General features: G+C 46.8%; 1 protein-coding gene across 1 annotated transcript; it reads left to right on the plus strand.

Annotated features, from left to right (window-relative positions):
- The first annotated feature begins 1,058 nt into the window (after positions 1–1,058).
- On the plus strand, positions 1,059–19,408 carry KATNB1 (katanin regulatory subunit B1). Its single transcript, XM_030457993.1, is given in 27 exon segments — positions 1,059–1,364; positions 1,612–1,682; positions 1,840–2,016; positions 4,588–4,684; positions 4,686–4,723; positions 6,794–6,822; positions 6,825–6,920; positions 8,473–8,492; positions 8,494–8,574; positions 9,116–9,157; positions 9,765–9,848; positions 10,811–10,926; positions 11,451–11,524; positions 11,781–11,884; positions 11,886–11,933; positions 12,351–12,538; positions 12,640–12,770; positions 13,565–13,615; positions 13,787–13,863; positions 14,473–14,612; positions 15,563–15,722; positions 16,567–16,643; positions 16,997–17,071; positions 17,740–17,786; positions 17,789–17,859; positions 18,421–18,451; positions 18,454–19,408. Coding segments are annotated over 27 exon segments (2,529 nt in total). The 3' UTR covers positions 18,552–19,408.
- Positions 19,409–20,805: the final 1,397 nt, after the last annotated feature.

A 20,805-nucleotide genomic window follows, 5' to 3' on the forward strand; every position in this document is an offset into this window, starting at 1 on the left:
TGAACTTGTGAGTTCAGGACAAATACAGAAATTCTTTGACCTTATTGAGAGCTTTCTATTAATTACAAACCCCATCAAAAACTAATACTCAAATTAATCAACTTTGGATTTCAACATCTTTGTTTTCCTTTTTGAGTGTCTCCCCTCACCATTCAGAAATATTGTCAGACAGGTTAAAAAGTCAGGAGAAATTCTAAAAGCATTCCAAATCCAAGAAATATTAGGTAGTCCAGTGTTTGAGTTAATTGTTCTCCAAGCTGCACAGATGGAAGTCAATGTGTGTGTGCCACATATTGGGGTTTCTGGAAGTGCCTGAACCTCCTGGTAAATGACTTCTGAAGTCCACAAGGCACTGTGGACACCTCTGGTGGGTCTGTCCACAGTACCCAACAGCTGCAGTCTTCAAGGAACAACCCCTGATAAGCACCTTGAACAGACTGTCCTGATGGCAGCTGGGGGACAGCAGAAACTGCTGTGATGCAGCAGTAACCAGCATAACACCTGACACACAGCATGAACCAGAGCAGATGCAGGTTGTGTTTTAGGGGAGCTGTCCATTTAAGCAAAATAGAGACATTAAAGGGCTTTTACAGGGAAACGCCCTCCCCTGCCTGTTAGAAAAGGTATTCCAGGGAGAACACACCATTAAATAGGAACATCAGAAATTTCACCAGTCAACCACAAGGACCACCAACTGCTGAAAGACTGAGGGACCTCAGGGAACTGGGGAGAGAGGAAATCCAACGGCTTGTCAAAAGAAAAAAAAAGGAGCAAGAGAGCTAATGGTTATGAACTTGTCATGATACCAGAAGACACCAGAACAAATTAACTTAAGTCCTTCTGCGGGCACAAGATGTATCAACTGCAAAAAAAAAAAAAAATCATATCAATATATATAGCATATATTATCAAGGACTAGCATACAAGTAACTTGATTTCCTCTTTCGGTGGGGTAATTGGCTCAAGAGACAGGAAAGACCAAATAAAAGCACGCAGCCCCCCCCCCCCCCCAGCCAGGCTGCGGTACCGCCCAGCGAGGCCCCACCGCGTCCGGCTCGATGCGGGCAGCACCGCTGTGGGAGCGGAAACACAAAGAGGGGAAGGGGCATAAAGAGAGAGAAACTGTGGAGCCCGGGCACAAGGGCCACAGGCAGGACCTGAGGTACCCGAGCGCAGAAAAGCCCCCGGGAAGAGCCCCACGCACCCCCGGCGTGAACCCGGCGCTGAGAGACGGAGCGGCAGCACCCTCCCTACCCAGCTCCGCCCGCCACAAAATGGCGGCCGCACGACCCTTAGGCACCGCCCCCTCATTGGCCGCGCTAAGAGCTGCGCTGCCACTGGGCGGTGGCGCTGCGGTCGCTACGGCAACCGCCCCGCCCTCAGCTCTTGTTGGCCGAGCGGCGCGCGGAAACAGGGCAGGGCTCTGCGCGGCGCCGCGATTGGCGGGGGCGGAGCGGGGGCGGAGCGCGGGCGCGGTGTGTTGTGAGGGGGCGGTTGTCAGGCGGTGCGGGGCTGCCGTGCGGGGCTGCCGTGCGGTGCGGTGCGGGCGGGCGGGGCGGTGGGAGGGACCTGGGGGGGGGTTTGAGGGTCGCAGCCACCCGGGGAGGGTAGGGAGGTCCCGACGCCACCGAGATTCCTGCGTCCCCGGCAGCTCCGGGAGTGGCCGCTGCGCTCGTATCCCGGTGAGCAGGGCTTGCCGCGGGGTTCCCCGCCGACCCCTCGCTACCGGGATGGGCGCCCGCGCTGAGCCCGGACTGGGCCCCTGCCCGCCGCATCGGCCCGGCCTTCCCGCTCCCCGAGGCCGTCGCCGTGACCCGGCCGGTGTTTCTTTGCCTGCAGGGCGGGGAGGCGGGTGAGAGCCGGTGCCGGAGAAGATCGGGTGGATGGCCCGACGGCCCTAGAACACAGCGGCGGAACCTGGCCGCGGGGAGGAAGGCGCCTCAGCCCTGCCGGTCGGAGCGGCCCCGTGCGGAGCTATGGCTGTGGCCGTCACCACGAAGACGGCCTGGAAGCTGCGTGAGTGACTCTGAGCCCCGGGAGGGCGGAGGAGTGCGGCAGCTGGCAGCGGGGCGAGAGGGAGGCGGGGGGGAAGGAGCTAGACCATCCCTGTGCCCGTCGGGGAGCCCCGGCCCTCCGGAGTCGCCTACTGGAATTTATCCCTCCTAGAATCCTTCTGGAAAGCGTGGCAGCAGAGTGGGATAGCGCAGGGCCTTGCCGGTGTGGTTGTCACAGGGCCACAGCCTTTGTTTTCCTGACCAGCCCGGTAACGTTACTCTACCAGACCCCAGTGACCCGGGCAGCACTGGGACCACGGACGGGAAGGGTGGGGATGGGGGAACCCCCTGCAGAGCCCAAGCCGGGCCAGCTCAGCCCCTTTTGAGTTTCCCTTTGCTACTCCCTTATTACAGGGTTTGGTAGATTGTAGGGATCTTTGCAGGCCATCCAGGGAGCAGAGACAACTTCAACCAGAGCAGAATGCTGAGTCCTGTCTAACCTGACCTTGAATGTTTCCAGGGATGGGACATCTCACACCGTTCTGGGCAACCTGGACCAGGGTCTCACCATCCTCAGTGTGAAAAATGTACTGTCCTCTGAAACTGAGTAGTGAACACATTCTGACTGTCCATTTCTGGTTGCTTTGCTGGCCACTGTTGAATAATTTCATAAGGTCTGTTGAGGAATGCTAAGAAGCAATGGGAAGTGGTGAACCCATTGATGACAGGGTCGAGAAATTGGCTATTGGAAACCCTGTATTTATGACTGGTAATGTATTAAGGGAGCTGGGATAATGAGTAATTTCGTATCTTTTTGAGCAGAAAGCCAGTTTGCTGTGTTATCTTCCCATCCCTGAAACTCCTGTTCTGGGAAAAGTTGGAAGTTGGTCAATCTCTGTTTCCTTTAAGCAGGCAGTTCTTGATCTTCATTTTTAATAGGCTGTGCCTCATCTTAGCATTCTCTTTAGAGCAAGAAGCAACCTGAGTTTTACAAGTGTTTTGACAATGCTAATTACTAGCTTAGTATTCCTGATCTGGTGGGTGACACTTGGTGCTGAATACTTCATTAAAAAAAAAGTTTGTGGGTCTAAGGCACTGCCCAGAGGGAGAGGATGATGCTGTCTGGCCAAGGCTGGCATTAGGTTAGAACTTGTCTTTTATCAACAGAAGGTTGAATGCTTCAGCCAATGACTTTTACACTTGCAATATATTATGAAGGGTGCAATCAAGAGGAGGGAAAAAGCAGAACTGCTGGTGCACTTGTCTCAGAAGTAATGCCTGTATCTCCTTTCCATTTTAACTCTTGAGCTGATCTACCAATACTAATTGTATTGTTCATTACCTTCAAGTCTGTGTATAGGAGACATACTTCACTTCAGCACTGGCATGTGGAAGATTGGTTTTCCAGTCAATACAAGCATTTTTTCAGATTTACCTTTCTCATGTAATTTACAGTCCAGGTACCCTTTAATTCGAAAGGTGTTCCCTCACCTAGGGTGAAAGTTGTACAGTTTTCCTCTCTGAAAAACAGTCTTGAGAGCTTGAGATAAAAGTATGTGTGATTATTATTACAGCTGTCTAATATCTTTTTGGATTAGTGTTGTGTGCAAAGTGATCAAAATGTTCTTCCCACTAAAACAATCCAGATGCCAATTGAATTGATTGCTACCCATTTTTTTAAAATAAAAAGTTTCATAACTATTCAGCAAGCAAATCCTATGAAATTTCAAAGAAGAGAACCAGAAGAGGAAGAAGCTGGTAAACACATCTGTCAAAAGCCCCTGTGAGAAATTTGGATTTAAAAATCCACTGCAAAAATAAGATGTCTAAGTAAGGATGCTTGTTTGGCTTCTCTTTTGCCCCAGACTTGTTTCTTGATGAGGCTTCCTTGGAGTTGTGTCATTGCAAAGCCCTCTCAGTGTCAGAGCTCCCTGTTAGTTTTTAACAGTCTTTTAGTATCCATCCCTGTTTATTTCTGCCCTTTTGGGTATGTGTTCATCCTTCCTTTGTCACAGCTTCACGTTGTGCATTGCTGAGTCTCACCTGTGGTACATGGTGGGAATGTAGCAAATCCTGTGCCAGAGCTGGGGACTGGGAGTCCCATCTGTGCCTGCTGCTGAGTCTGACTTTTCTGCCCGTGTGAGGTAGCAAACTGCTCATCTGCCAGTTCCTCTCGAGTCAGAGTGCTGCTGCCTCCTGGAACAGGATTAGAAGGCCTTTTGCTAGGTGTCTCTGGCTGATGCATATTAGAGCAGCTTCTGAGACACTCTGGTTACTGAGGCCCATGCAGGTACCCAGAGCAGCTTTTGTGAGCAGGTTGCCATGGCTGAGGGAATCTTTAAAGTTACTGAACTGCTGCTAACGAGAAGATGCTTTTTGTGAAACTAATACCTCCAGTACAGCAGGCAGAGCCAAGGACTGTTTTTGAAGCAAGGTAATAGTGTGACTTCTTACCTGAACAGGGGCTGCCTCGAGCTTGTCCTGTGGAAACTGGAAGGTTTTTCTTGAGAAAGAATATTTTTTCAGCCCTTGGGAAGGGATGAGATGAAAAAATTTGTACTACTTTCTTGTAACTTTGTTTTGTTTTGTGCAGAAGAGATCATGGCATCACAGCAAGCAATGTCTCCTCACTGGTCCTGGGGAAAAGTTCAGGTCGGCTGCTGGCTACTGGAGGAGATGACTGTCGGGTCAAACATATGGTCAGTTAACCAAGCCCAACTGCATCATGCGTAAGAACAGAACTGTTTCTCAGCTTGCAGAGGATGGGAATATTACATTCTGAGGTATGGAGCTGTGGGGAATGAGTAAGAAGATTGTTGGGCTGTTAGCCAGTGGGAATTATGAGTATTTATGAGAATTTACTAACAAAAAGCTGAGTGGCTGGATTGCAGCAAAAGGTAGGGAAAGAATTCAGTGACTGGGAATTCAGCCTGGGATGATTGGCTACTTCTGCTGGGCCAGGGCTTGCCTCAGATAATGAGTTATTGGTCTTCTGTTACCAGGCTACAGGTCATTAAATGCAGGTTTTGTACAAGATCAGCTAGTTTTGTAGTGGAAGCTGCAGGAGCCACTTTAATACCCTGGAGTTGTCCCTCCCAGCAGGAACACCCCCAGCAGGGATGCATTCCTACTATCCCACAGTGACCAACTGTCACCACAAAGTTTGTCAGAATAGTTTGCAAACCTTCGTGTAAGCTGGGGTAGAGTAGGTGGGTGTAGCATGTTAGAAAGAGTAGGGTTACCCCAATAGTGATTATGCTAAAGCACACCATAAATATATTTAACAGATGTCTGTCCTGCATTTGCTGTTTCTTAGGGTGGGTGTTGTTCCCTTGTCACTTGTTTTAATTAACAGTACAGTAATTTTGTGTTAAGGAAGGCATTTCTCTGCAAGCATGAAACTTGTGAGGAAGAAGTCAGGATAGTAGGGGTCAAAAGCTAGAGAAGAATGTGCCTGTTTATTTTTCCATTACTGAGGTCAAGTATGAAGAGTTGAAGTGGGTGCAAACAAGTTGCTCACCTTTGGCAGTTCTGAGCTTCTTGCATAGTGTAGTTAAGCTGTGTCTTTCCAGCCCATGATGGTGGTGTGACAGTAGTTTGAAAGCGAACATTTCCTTCATGAGAAGCAAGTTGAAGGACTGAATACTCTGTAGCCTCCTGTGGGAGCAGAGAGCTGCATCTCTCTGTGCTGCCTGGGAATGACAGACCGTGACAAGCTGGTGTTCTGAGAGCCAATGGGGCTGCTGAGGACATTGTGCCATACTTGTATATCAAAATAATCTGGATTTTTGGGGTTGTGCTGTGTATTTTGTCCTCTGAAATTTGCCTTCAGGTTACTTTGTTAGAACTCCTGATGTTTATGTGCTGGGGAAGTGAGAGAAGAGGAGCTTTTTCAAGCACTTCACTAGAAGTGACAGTTGCAGCTGCAGTGTTATATGGAGGATTTCAGTTCACAGGAACTCCTAAGAAAAGGCCATCAGAACAGGCAGCTTCCATCTGGTGTTCCCAGCCTTGGTACCTGTAGGCGAGGTACAGGACTAGCTTAGCTAGTTAAAAAATGTGTTTGAGGGTGGGTTAAAGCATAAAATAATAACTGACATGCAAAAATTTCTACAATAATAGTATTTTATGTTAAAAGGTTTTCTAGAATCATTTTAGATAATCTTGTCTTTTAAATTAAAATACTGGCTTTGTCAAAATATTTATGTAATTTATAAGCTTTTAGATGCTCAAGGATGAAAGGAGCTGCATACATGTGAATTTCTCCTATATGCTTCAGGTTAATACGTTAGTAATAGCCCCACGTTATCACTCTGGCACCCATTGCTGGCAGCAACATGTGGCTCCATGCTTACATGAGGTTTCATGTAGCCCTGATCTAGCTTTGATTTTATAACTGGTTCATGACAATTAACATGACCTATTTTAGAGCAAGCACAGTGCCATTGCACTTGCACAGCATAATTTTATAATGGAAGTATGTGTCAGCCTGTCTGGCACACACCTAATCTTTAACTAGCCATGTCTCTGTTGATGCATCCTTTAAAAATCAGTCAGTGTGCCCCAGAAAATGGGATGAGGTAGAAGGAAGGTGCCCAGTGCTGTGTTCAGCAGTGGTGTTTGGGGCTGGGTGTTTCTCCCAGCTGGCACCTGATGAGGAAAAGGAACCAGGGGCACAAAGAGGTGGTCCCAGCTCATGGGCTGAATTACTGAGTTCCCTCTCTAGCAATGATGCTGTGGCAGGGCTGTGTTGATGTGAGTTGTGACTGGTGGGGTTGTTTGGTTTTTTTTTTGCAGAGCCTGACAGGCCACACAGCACCCATTGAGAGCCTCAGATCAACACAAACGAGGAACTCATTGTCGCAGGGTCCCAGTCAGGGTCCATTCGAGTCTGGGACTGGAAGCTGCCAAAGTATGTTTCCATGAGTTCTCACTTCTGTGGTGCATGCTTTTGGAATATCCTTAGGCTTAATACCTATATTGACCCAGAAGGTACACAAACCTAAGAAGGAACAGCAAACTGGCATTGCTTTCAACTTAAACTTCCACCCCTTTTATCCACTTCCGTACTGAGACTGTAGAGCAGAAATTGGTAGTGTATTGATGGGAGACTGATTTGAGGAGTTAGTTTCTAGGTTTCAACCTGAGTGTTGTTGAAATCTGTATTCCAGGACAGTTTCCATAGAGTAAGGAGACATGTGGAATTTGTATTCAGAATCTCAGCTGAAAATTGTCCATCTTAATAAAAAGATCCAAAATCAGATTGGAATTTCTAAGTATATTGGGTTCTGCACAAGTCCAGGAATCCCCCCACTTGCTTATCTCTTGTTCTCATTCTTACATTCTTTTTCCCTTCTTTCCTTCTCTTCTGCTGTTGTATGACCATATACACAGACAAATGCATAATTTTTGATAAATTGTAAAAACCATGAACTCATTGAGCTCTGCTACTTTTGCTACTGTTGAGTCATGTTTTATTTATCATATTTTCTCAAATCCCACACCAAGTTGCAAAGATGAGTATGACTTTGTCATTCAGACAGTTAGTCAAGTGAGTTATAACATGGTTTTGGCTGTAGTACTGGAGACTTAACTGATCTGGCTGAATTTATTAGGAGACCTGTTGAGCCAGTGTCTGTGCAAATGACCTTTCCAAGTCTGGCTTGAGTTAGTTTCTGCCATGGGGCAATCATTTAGACTGTGCCAACATGACAAGTGATGATGGGAGATTACCCAGGTCACTATCTGAGCAATTTTTCTAAGTGGAAGTCGTGTGTTTGTCTCTGCTTTCAGAGATACAGTGGTGCTAGTTCTGCTGGTCTTTTCTGGTTTCCAAAATTAGAAAGGGTGTTACTTGGTGACTTCCTGCAATGCTGTGATCATTTCTTGGTCTCCTGCTTCCTAATTGTGCCTTCCTGGTCTTTGGAGGGAGAGTTAAGGACTCCACTGTGAATATTGAGACCTTAGAGGTGGGAGGTCAGGCTTGTGCCTGGACAGAGATGGCTGTGTTCCAGGAAAGGGTCTGTCTAACAGAAGCTGGGTGAATGGTGGCAGGCAATCCATGGTCCCTTTCACTTCCTGGCTAAACCTGTGTCCCCTACTTGTTTTGCTCCCTTTTGTAAACAAGTTGTAACAAGTGGCCTGACAGCTGCCTCAGAATGTGGCTTTTGAGATTTATTTTCAGAATGGAGACATTTTTTATTTTTATTGATAGTTTCTACACCTAAGGACAGGAGTTTGATTAGGACTGTTGAACACTGGCTCTTTATTGCTGTTCCATTTCATTGCAAGGATAAAGTCAGAAACATTTACATAAAATATTCTATACAGATGAATAACAATATGCAGCATGTCTCATGTATGTTGAATTGCCATGTGCTTAGCATGGCTAAACTTCTGCATGCTGTTTTGGGTGAAATGAACTACTAAATATTTGTTCTCTCTTCCCTCTCCCTTGCTCTGTTTCTCCTGTTCCCAGTTCTTCGTACACTGGTTGGTCCACAAAGCAAATATCTGCAGCCTTGATTTCCATCCTTTTGGAAGCTTTGTGGCATCTGGCTCTTTGGACACAAACATTAAGGTAAACCCAGCTTCCCCTTTAGACTGCCCCTTCTACTTGCAGCATCTTTGTTTTGAAGAGCCAGAACACATTTTGTGCAAAGCTGTAGGTAGATGCTGTGCTGTGTCATTTCCATGTGTGTGGGCAGCTGTGTCTGTGAGTTGCTTGTTAAACCCCTGTGTGTATTTCCACGGTGGTAGCTCAATGAGTGTGACTCCTCTGGTGTGGAATGTGGCTCTGAGTTAGGTGCCAGCCAAGGCATGGTGTCAGCAAGCTCAGACGTCCTGATTGCTGTGGACTGCGTCTGCATCATCAGGCTGGTATTTGACTGTAGGGATGGAGGTTGCTGTGGTAAGGAATACCTGACAGAAGTGATTCTCACTGGGGAGGTGGCTGAGGAAATATCTGTGAAGCAAAAAGGGGTTCAAGAGCCCTTCACTGTTTTCATTTTGTAGTGTTTAACAGCTTGGTGACACGGAGAACTCTTATTCTGACTGGGACTCTTGGGTTCCCCACACACTGCTCTAAGAATTTTCTTTATGTTTGTTTTTCTTCCCTGTAGCTCTGGGATGTCAGAAGAAAAGGCTGTGTCTTTAGATACAAGGTAAAGTGCTTCCTTAGTTTTCAGGCAAAGAGGGCAGAAAGATTGCTCTTGGAGACTCATGAGCAGACCTTAAAGTGGTTATTGTACAATTAACTTCTTGGTTTTCTAGCATAAAAATAAGATCTATGTGATTTGTGAAGTGGCCTGGTAAACTAACCTCTGCAGGCCTCTGTGATCTGTGGCTTCTTTATATTGTGACTGCTGTTACCATGTATATCCCCACTCTGCAAGATGGTGCTGTTTGTGGGGCCCTTTTCTGCCCAAGAACTTGCTGTATATTAATTTCATACAGAAACCAAGCTAGCAGCACTTCTGCCTGACCACACATAAATCTGGGTAATTTAAAATCAATTTTTATTAATTAAGCAAGGTCTCTATTTACCAAAATAGACTGATGTCAGCAGTGGGACAGATGGGAGAGATTATACCCTTTTAGGTATGGACAAGTACAGTTCTTGAATGAAGTGTGTAGTGTTCTCTGAGCTGTGGACTCTCAAACAGCTACTTGATTTTATTTTGTATGTTGTGTAGGATTGAAAGACTAAATCCATAATTCCCTCTAAAATAAATAATAATAAATCCCCTAGCCATGTTTTCCTTGTTTCAGGGTCACACAGAAGCAGTTCGTTGTCTCCGCTTTAGTCCTGATGGGAAGTGGTTAGCCTCTGCTGCTGATGACCACACTGTAAAGGTAATTTGGGAATGCCGGGATCATGTTTTTACCAGGCATCACCAGCACTTGCTCATATACACCTGTAATTCACCAGGCAGCTGGCTGAGCCCTGTGGCTTTGCAAGGGACAGTCTGTTTATGAAGAACATGTCCAGTGGCCCACAGCATCCAGAAAAGAACTGGATGTTGTTGAGATGCACTTATCCAATAGATATGTTGGCACTGTGCACAGGAAGGTTGAAGTTTGGATGGTGGTAGAGATGTGATACCTGAACACTGGCCTTGGTCGTTTCAGTAAATCTTACAGACCAAGTGGTACACAGCACATTATTTTGCCATACTGATTTCTGGCTTTGCTGAGGTAATTTCATGGGGGTTTGTTATCACACATGTTTTCACATGATGATCAGTCTGAAAATTGCTGTCAGGACTGAGCAGAGCAAGAGAGAATTCAGAAAAGTCTCAAATGAAGCAGTGACTTCAGTTGTTTCTGATGTGATACAGAGGAATGTGGCTAAGGACTGCTTATTGTTTCCAGCTTCACATGAAATAAATCTGTCAGTCATTTCACTCTGTATTTTCCATTGGAGGTGAGAGCAGAGGAAGAATTAATTGCTAAGGGATTCAGAACTTTTGGGTTTTCGTTTGTTTGTGTTTGAGATACAATCTGTGGAGACAAATGGAATTGCTGTTATTTTATCCCAATCTCTAAGTATAAACTAAAAACTTCTAGGGTACCAAATTAAATGGAAAATTTAAGAGAATGCTGAAAGCAAAATAAGAAAAAAAACTCCACAGTAAATGTAGTCTTGAACGTCTCCATTGGTACTCCATTCCTGATCATTGCCTTCTTTTGACAAAATTGAGTCTGTTCTTAGAGGGGCAGGGCTATTATACGGTTGCCAGTACAAGGACATCTGAAGTGTATTTAAATTCTCTAATGTTACATCTTTACAAGAATCTCTTCTTTCCATTTTCCAGCTGTGGGATCTGGCTGCTGGGAAGATAATGTTTGAGTTCACAGGGCATACTGGCCCAGTAAGTGTTGTTGAATTCCATCCCAATGAATACCTTTTGGCTTCTGGCAGCTCTGACAGGTGTGTAAGTGGAATAAAAAAGAAGGGAATTGTATGTGTCAGTTCTATTTCCCAATGCCCTTCCTTTTAGGAATGTAGAAAGTGGGAATGTCACACAACTCAAGCCTGGCACTGCAAGTGCCTGACATCAAGGCCAGCAGGACGTCACATCTGTAATGCACAGAACATAGAGATCTTGCCTTCTCATCCAAAATTAATGGCACCTTCTACAACACTAGAAAACAACACGATAGCTTCAAGCATTTCCCTGGCCCACCTGACTTCCTCCCTGCATAGCAAGCAGTCCACAGCTGCAGTGTGTCCTCCTGGCTCTGGGACAGCTCTAAATACCTGTCCTTATCTAGACCATCATAGCATCTGTGGCTGAATTCCTAGGTTTCAGCTGAACCAACCTTCTGTGTAGGCTCATCACATGTGCCCAGTAGCAGAAGCCACTCCAGCTACTGGTACGTTATTCCAGTACTGGATCTTGCAGCAGATATCTAGAGGTCTCAGCAATTATTTTTGTTTTGCTTTGTGTACAGGACTGTTCGGTTCTGGGACTTGGAGAAGTTTCAAGTTGTGAGCTGTATTGAAGAGGAGGCTACTCCTGTCAGGTGTGCTACATTCACACTTCAGTGCACCAGGCAGAGACTAAAGCAGGGCTGAAGGGGTATTTCTCAAAGAGAACTTAACCAGAGAGAATCTTTGGGCTGCTGGTGATGTTGCACAGATGAACAACAGATTGTTAGGTTCATGGTCAGAAAGAGGGCTGGTGGTGTTCAGCGGAGTCAGGAGGGATACAGCCTTGGGGTCCTTGTGGGACTGAGCAAGGTTGGAAAGCTGGGTCTGAGTCTCCACCCACCCTTTCCTAGGTGTGTGCTCTTCAAACCCAGATGGCTGCTGCTTGTACAGTGGCTTCCAGGATTCGCTGCGTGTGTACGGCTGGGAGCCAGAGCGCTGCTTTGATGTGGTCTTGGGTGAACTGGGGAAAAGTTGCTGACCTATCTATCTGCAACAACCAGCTGGTAAGCCACTGCTGCTAAGGAGTGGGGGAGGTAGCTTGCAAACACAAGATAAAACCCTCTTGCCTCTTTGAGGCCTTCTGACCTTTAAGCTTGTATCAGGGGCCAGGACTTGTAATGTGCCTAGCACTTAAATCTTGCAGGCTTTTGCTTTTGGCTGCCTTGTGCTCTGTTTTTTCTCTCTTTGGGCTTCTGGAAGAGAGAACTGTGGCTTGGTTTGACCAGTATTTAGAAACTGCTTGGCAAAAGTTTTACCATAACCTTCAGAAACACAGGCAGCCTCAAACTGAAAAAGCCAAAGCACTGAACTGAGAAATTCCCAAGCATGGTTGCTCAGGATGGATCACTCTGTCATGCCTGCTCTTAAAAAGGCTGGCAACCTCCTCCCTGATGAGTTACCTTGATATTTTGACTCTGCAGATAGGAGTTTCCTTTGCACAAAGCACAGTCTCTTCCTTCGTTGTGGATCTCAGCAGAGTCACAAAGTCTGGTTCGGTTCCTCATGGGCTGCTCAGGGATGACAAACCTCTTGTGCCTCCTGCTCCCATGGGATCCTCCCTTCGCCGCATCTATGACAGGCCCTCAACTAGCTGCAGCAAGCCACAAAGGTGAGGGGGTCTGCTGGTGTGTTGAATTCCAGGGTTTTAAGCCAGTGTACCAGGAGCTCAGTGTTCTCAGGCTCTGACAGACTCTCCTCTGCTAACAACAGAGTGAAGCACAACTCGGAGAGTGAGAGACGCAGTCCCAGCAGTGAGGATGACCGGGATGAGAAGGAATCAAAGGCTGAGATCCAGAATGCAGAGGATTACAATGAGATCTTCCAGCCCAAGAATGCTATCTGTCAGTACTGGGGTTTATTGTCCTTTTGAGCGATGTTTCGATTAGAGCCGTAGGTGCTAAACTGCCTCAGTAGAAGTGAGCTCACTGTAGTCAAGGCTTTGCTTGTGACTAGGAAAGTTGAGAAAACTTCTGTTTAATATTCTGTGCTTGGGCACTGAACCACAGATCATGTTGGTGAACTGCTGGAGGATGACACCTTAAATAGGGTGCAGTGGGTGCCTGTTTGAAGCCTGGCTCAGAATCCAGAGCTCCACTGTAAGCATGCTGCCTTCCTATCCTGATCAGGAAGAGCTACTGTGTTAGAGGATATTTATCAACTTAGAATGTTGGTATGTATAAAATCAACAGACTCCATTAAAGAAGTGAAGGCAAAATATTTTGTTAAAGCAGAGATTGATGCTTAGGAGGCATAGTGTGATGTCTGTATCTTGTTTTTATGTAAATGAGAAAAATTACATACTCTTTAGTCTAAAGAGTTAATAGTAATTCTTTTTCATTTACTTACTACGTAAGTAAATAATTTGTTGTGACAAGTGTGTCTTTTATTGTGCATCATACATGTGCAACAGCAGTCAGCTACACAGGTCAGTTTTGTCCATCAGAGCTGTGGAGACAGAAAGCCTTTGGGTAAACTCAACAATAGTGTCAAGGTCTGGAGGAGATAACTCTCCTTGCTGCATCACTGATGGCCCTAATCTACGGAGCTGGTTGAGATCTCCCAGCTCCAAGGTTGACCTTTAGCTACTCTGTAGCCTTGGATGCTCCTTCATTTTTTTTTTTTTCATTTTTTGTAGGTCGAACTCCTCCTAAAAACAATGAGCCCTTTCCTGCCCCTCCAGAGGACGGTGAGTATGCAAATGAATCCATGGTGGGAATGAGGTTAATTGCCTGTAAAAGAGGAAAAGCTACATGTCTGCAGAAACACTACTTGTAGTCTACCTATACAGAACTTCTTTTGCTCCCAACTTGAAAAGAATGATCAGTTTCTGCTTTCCCACTTCTTTCCATCTTGGTAGAGCCCGTAATAGCAAAGGAGGCAGTGAAGCCCAACCAAGCTGCAGACGTCCAGACTCTGTTGCCAAAGCAGGAACTTGTACGTATGTTAATGGCTGTTCATGCTCCCACTCAGAAAGATACATGAATGCTGGAGAAGTGATCATATCTAGTCAAGCTGATGACTGAACTGCAGTAAAAGTGCAGGGGCAGACGGTCCTGCCGTGTGTCTTGCCTGAGCAGTTGAATTGAAGACCAAACCTCCTACAGGCAGGGGCTCTATTTGTTCACTTCCCATATTTTCAGTGGTATTTCTCCTTTCCTCTCAAAACTGGGACACTGAAGAAAACCCAAGTACCAGATTTTTGCAGGTGTTGCTCTGAGGCTGTTTTGTAGCCAAAATTGTAGCAAGCTGAGGGGCCAGGACATGTTATACTCGAATTCTGTTCACCTTCAGGCAGGCCACAGCCTATTGCCCTCATTTTATGTGGTGATAATGACAGCGCTTGGCTTGGGGTATTTCCATGTTCTTTGCAAACATTGATTACATCTTGGCATGTACCTAGAGATACTTTATTGCCTCTTAAGCCATGCTTGTGAATTGAAAACTACTTGTACATTAGGACCTTGGTGTGAGAAGAAAACAGGGCATTAAAAATATTACATCAGATGGTTGCTGCTAGAGCTTTTATCCAAGTTTTTCTTGCAGCCTGATCCAGTCCAGAGGCCACCAATTGTTTCCTCAACTTCACTGACCCGAACAGAGCCATCAGTGATTCCTGCAGCCAGGAATGAACCCATTGGCCTGAAAGCCTCTGACTTTCTACCAGTAAGTGTCTCTGGACAAAAGTTTCCAGCTGTTGTCTGTGTTGGGGGGCATCAGAAGGAATGTTCTGTGCGGTGCAGAAGTGTCTCAGCTGCAGCCTGCTGTCCTCACTACTGCAGGGCACGTTACTTCTGCTCTACCCCTGCTTGCTTGATGCTTCCCTTCCCAGGTGCTTCCCCTCCCAGCTTACTCCTCTGCCTTCCAGCTGCTTTGGCTTGTGGTTCCTGTGGAGTCAGCACCACAGGGCTGCTGGAACACACCCTTGGGGTGGGCAGCAGGCTGGTGCCAACACAGCAGCATTGCTCCCTGCTCACAAGAGTGTGTTGCCAAAGCAGAGAGCAAGGCATGAGACAAAGACAGTGCTGATTCCCACATATACAGTGATTTTTTTGGAAAATCAGTGTCTACCATTGCATGTACATAATAATTTCATGGGAATCTTTGCCCCTTGAATCTCGGAGGCTTCTTGGCCTTGCCCAGGAGAGTATGCCCTGTCTCTGGAAGGGAGAAGGACCAGAGCATCCTCTTGATCCCAAACTAAATGTGAGTAGGGGCAGAGAGATTCTAGCATGGTGTGGGTAGGAGTCTAATGAGTTGTGTGAGATTTATGCTTTGTAATAAAATCTATTATTTTGGATGAGCATTTCACATAAAAAACAAGGTTTGCATGAAAACATGTCTTCATAAAAAACATACTGGTTTGAAAGCTTCTAAATAATTTTTTTTTCAGTTTTGAGAGTTTACAAAGCTTCAGTTGTGTTTGTGATTGACACAGTAGAGAAGGCAAAAGAGAAGTAGCTGAAAAGAATTGCACAGTTCTATTTGAAAATGTTTATAAAACAATCTGCAAGGAAATCAGCATTTTTTGTCCCTCTGTTACACCAAAATCAGCTCTCACCTAGGCCAGAGATTGCTCCTCTTTCTCTGTGCCTCTCTCTCTTACCTTTCCTCCATTGGCATCTGTACTTTCAAGGCTGTGAAAAAACCAAAGCCAGACTGAGCTCTTGGATGAGGAAGCAATGTCCCAGATCAGGAAAGGCCATGAGACCATGTGTGTGGTGCTCACCAGCCGCCACAAGAACCTGGACACCGTGCGGGCTGTGTGGAGCACCAGTGACAATCAAGGCAAGGATGTGGGATACCTGAGGCTCATAAGGGGAGCAACTGAGGCAGGTCTTTGGCTTGTCTGGGGCCAATTCTGTATCTTAACCTAAAATCAGAGAATCATTTGTGATTGGAAAAGACCTTTGAGACCATCAAGTCCAACCATTAACCTAACTCTGCTGAGGCCAGTGCTAAACAATGTTCTGAGGCACCACAGCTACATGGCTTTTAAACACCTTCACTGATGGTGAAACCACCACTGCCCTGGGCAGACTGTGCCAGGGCCCCACAACCCTTTCCATGAAGAAATTGTTCCTAATTTCTAAACCTCCCTGGCACAATTTGAGGCCTTTTCCTTTTGTTCTATCACTTGTTCCTTGGGAGACTGACACATACACACACACCTCAGCCTCCTTGTCACCAGGTGTTCACTCTCCCAGTTCCTTCAGCTGCTCCAAGGCAGACTTGTGCACCAGAACCTTCCCCAGCTCCATTGCCCTTCTCTGGACATGCTCCAGCACCTCAATGTCTTTTTGTTGTGAGGAGCCCAGAACTGACCCAGGATTCAAGGTGCAGCCTCACCAGTGCTGAGCACAGGCCTGCCCTGGTCCTGCTGGCCACACTATTGCAGACACAAGCCAGGGCCTCACAGCTTTTGTCCCCAGGGCTGCACCACAGACTGCTGCTGTATCCACCTGGAGTTGAATGGTCGCAAAGAAAGCAGGGAAAACTTTCTCATACAAGAGTTACCTTTTCCCTAGCCAACTCCACAGTTTCCATCACATTGCTTTAGAAAAGTGGCACTTGGTATTGCCTTAGTCTAATCCAGTTTGAGCTTTGCAGTAGACACTTCTTCTTCCCTGTCTCTCTCAGAATTCTGTGGATTCTGCAGTGGCGATCAACGATCTGTCTGTTGTCGTGGACCTGTTGAATATTGTCAACCAAAAAGCGTGAGTCCTGGGTGGGAACAGCCCTGTTGGTATCCAAGATCTGTCCAGCTGGGTGATGGAAGCTTCTGCCTGCCTTGTGTCAAGTGGGCCAGGGCAGAGTGAAATGCATTTAGCTTCTGGAATTGTACTGGGCCTTTTTGGCAAGTAAAGAAATTTAGAGTCTTGGGGCTTCTGTAAGTGAAAGCTCTGGGAGTCAACAAAGTATGTCAGAACCTGCCACTTTCTCTCACAAGGGGGAGTCAGTGAACTTGCTCCGTGAGTTTGAATGCTGTTGCTTAGGGTTTTTTTCCAGAAAGCATTTTATTGAGTCAGCTTGTAAAGGCCCAGTGTCTGGTTCAGTGTCTCCTTTTCAGGTCTCTCTGGAAGCTGGATTTGTGTACAATAATTCTGCCACAGATAGAGAAGCTCCTCCAGAGCAAATACGAAAGGTGAGGCTGCAAGTACATGGTCTTCTTGGGAACAAGCATATTCATAGGAGATATCCACGAGGTATATTGTAGCCAAAAGAAAATCCTAAAAAATCACAGTATAATGTTTTTACAATGCCTGGAACAGCAATGGAATTACCAGATGCATGTGGAAAAAGATATGGGAAGCATTGATGGGCAAGGAGACCAGGGAGTTGAGATTGGCACAGGTGTATGGGATTGAGGGCAGCTTTGAAGCCAGCAGGGAGTCAAATCAATGTAGGAGTAAGTAGATTCTGCACACTGATGGAATGAAACTGACAACTCAGGAATTTCATTGTCAGGTGGCAAGAAAACACCGCTTCTCTCTTAAGATAGAATTTCTACCATTCCTTCTTACCAGAAGAGAGTCTTCTGCCAAGGTCCTCGTGGCAGGACATGACTGCTCTTGAGCACAAAGGTCCCACTTCATGGGGTGTATGCCAGGACCCTTCAAAGGTCTTGCTTTGTCAGTGTGGCCTTGACCCAAAGCTGCATCAGTACTTGGTTGCTCTCCTTCCTGGGTTAGTGGTGGTTAAGGGGGGATGGTTTGAGTAGGTTATCCCCTGTGACATGTGAGGTTGAGGCCTGTGTGATGGAAGAACAGGAATGAGATCTGAGTGATGCCCAATTCTCTGTTTTTCTTTCAGTTACGTGCAGACTGGTTGCACCTCCCTGAAACTTATTCTCCAGAGATTCTGCCACTAATAACAGATATCCTTGCTGCACCACCTTCTGTCGGAGTAGACATCACCAGAGAGAAAGGTAAGGCACCTTCTCCTTTTGAACCAGCCTTCCTCTTGGGTGAGCTTTGCTCATTGCCATCAGGTGCTTTGGTGCTAGACTGGGCATGCCTTCCCTTTGCCTGCAAAATCTGAACTCTTCTGCTTGAGAAAAAAGGGCTGCTTTTCCCTCTGTCACTATCTGGTTGAGTCATATCTAAACAAGAGTATGAGTACATCTGGAGAAAAACAGCCCAGTGACTGCCTTGTTCCTCACAAGACACATGAGTTGTCAGCCAGGCCCTGGATTTCCAGTTTCTTAACAGGATAGCTCTGCTCTGAGAGCTGGCTCTCTGAAAATAGCACCTCCTTCCTCCCTGGACTTCACTGCCAAGGGGAAAAGACGAATGAAAGAGCCCTTATGTGGATGCCAGTCCCTCATGGCATCAGGACATGAGCTGAATACAGGGTGGTTTTGCAGAGCCATCCTCACCTCTCAGCCTCATCCAAGCTGCTTTATTTTCTCTCCTACTTGAGCTGCAACTTTAATGCCACAGGAACAAGCTCATCTGAGGAGATTAATGCTGTGCCTGGTCTCTGTTTCTGCAGGCTTCATAATGCAAGCTGTGCTACAAGCAGCTGAAAACATCAGCAACATCGTCAAGAACAAGTCTGGGCTCAGTGGCCGCCATGGTAGTGCCTTTCGGGAACTGCACCTCCTCATGGCTGTCCTGGAGTGACAGCTCCCACCTCCTCAGTGCAGACACCAGGTGGCCAAGCTCCCCTCTGCTTGTGGTCTGGCTTGATTTCACCTCTGTCTTTCTTCCCCTCATGGCACAGCAGGGAAGTGAAATCTTGCTGGCTTATGGCCGGCCCAGCTCCAGCGCCTTTCGGGGCACCATGGAGGGAAGACATGAGTGATCTGTGCTGGGTGAGGGGACCTGGCTGGGAGAGGGCTCTGCAAAGCCCCTGTAGGGAAGCAGCTTCATTTCATCTCTTCATCTCCACATCAAACTCTGAGCTGCTTGGACTGTGTGCTGGCCTTTCCTTGTCAGGAGGGTCCACACCTGCTGACCCACCCAACTCATCTGTGCTGTCCCTTCTTGTTGCGTGGCTCTGGGACTGCAGCACCCCACAAAAGTCTGCTGTGGGGCAGAGTGCCCTTTTTCTGTGGAGGGAACTTCAGTCTGCCCTGTGGGACTGGCCTCCTTGGCTGCTTTGACACCCATGAGCCAGGACACCATGCCAACATGCCTGTTGTCATCTCGAGGGAGGTATGGGAGGAGGCTGACTCTTGGCTTATCAAAAATCCCTGCTGGCACCCACAGAAGACCAATAGCTTCAGACTGTTGCTGGGAACTGAGGTCTGCCTGGACCTGATAAAATACCTGACTTCATCAGGACTTCTCGTATGTGTTTGCCTTTGGGTGTAAGGATTTGGGAGGGTGGAAGTACAGAGGGACATGGGCTAACGTCTTTCTATATCCACTGGACCGCTCTTAGAAGTTTTTTGTTGTTTTTTGTTGGGTTTCTTTTGTTTGTTTTTTGTTTGTTTGTTTTGTTTGTTTTTTCCCCCCAATAAATGTCTGTCAGAACCTTTCTGTCCCTCTTTCTTCTTTCTTGTGGGGAGAGAGGTTCCTGTTGGTGCTTCCCCTGCTCCTCCCCAGCTTGTCTCCCATTTTATACACTGGAGCCTGTTCTCCCAGAAATTGTAATTTATAATGATTTTATTAAAAGATTTGTAACTTTTTAAAGAAAGTGTTAAATGCCTGAATCTCTTGAAGCATGAAATCACCTTGGCACAGGTCCTGGCTGGGAGCATCCAGGGAAAGCAGGGCTCCATCCCATGGGGAAGCCAGCAGTTCTCACCCTTCCTACTGGGAGGCTGTGGTAAGTGGATGCAGTGAGCAAGACAGAGAGATAGCCCTGGCATGGTGGCTTTGGTCAAATCCCAGAGGTTTTTCTCTGCTAAGTAGTTCCCAGCCCAAAGAGCAATGTCATAATTTATGGCTTGTCCTTCTCTCTTGCCCCCATGTGGATCTTGCCCTCACCATGGACTTTGTCTGTGGTTTTCCATGAGCTGAGCTGGTGTCTGGGATGCAGGAAACTGTTTCAAGTGGGTATGGTGGGGCCAACAGGACAGCTAAAGCCAAGCCCTACCTGCTGATACTTTATACAAACTGGTCAAGTTTTAGGAACAGTGGGGAATGTCCTGCTCTGCTCCATGGCTCTTATGGTGGCTCAGCAGTGAGGGGCCCAGCAAGAGAAACCTGCAGGCCTACACTGAAGAAGCTGCCTGCGTGTCCTGCCTGCACTGCAGCCATCGCTGCCTTCCCCAGGGGGCTCAAGCGATAATCCCCTGCCTGGACTCCACCGAGGTGTGAAAAGGCTCGGCCAACCCACCTGGGAAAAGCACAAGATGGAGCAGGATTCTGCAGGATCTTGCTGAGGATTTAACAAGTCAATTGCCTGCTAATTAAGATAGTCAAACAACTTCAAAGGGGTGGACGGACAAACACGCGAGGCAGGCAAAGGTTGCTACAAGAAGTAGAAGTGGTTTGCTGGGCCTTTCCAGCCTTGGGGGCGATGCTGTGAAAGTGGGAGGGAGGGAGCACTTAGCCAGAGCAGGGCTCAAAGCCTGCTGCAGGAAAATAACAGCAGTGGCAGGAGGGCTGGCTTTAACAGTTTATTTAAAATAAGTTTTGTTACAAAACAGGATTATTGCCTTTTAATTATTAAAATACATAGAAACATCTAATCTTATAAAAGGCTAAATTTATTATTTTTTTTAAATATATGTAGAATACACTGTGGAAGAGTGAGGAGAAGGCTGCAGAGCCATCAGTATATCCGGGTGGTTATTTGCAGCAGAAGGAAGCAGACGCAGGGTGGGTGTGCAGGGGAGCCCTCCCATGCCCCTCCTAGCTGCCATCCCCATGCATAATCCAACAGGCTTTTGGGCTAGAGGTTTGGATTTTTCGGTTGCTTTTCCAC

This window comes from Calypte anna, chromosome 11 (assembly GCF_003957555.1).
Source record: "Calypte anna isolate BGI_N300 chromosome 11, bCalAnn1_v1.p, whole genome shotgun sequence".
In the NCBI taxonomy this organism is placed as follows: Eukaryota; Metazoa; Chordata; class Aves; order Apodiformes; family Trochilidae; genus Calypte; species Calypte anna.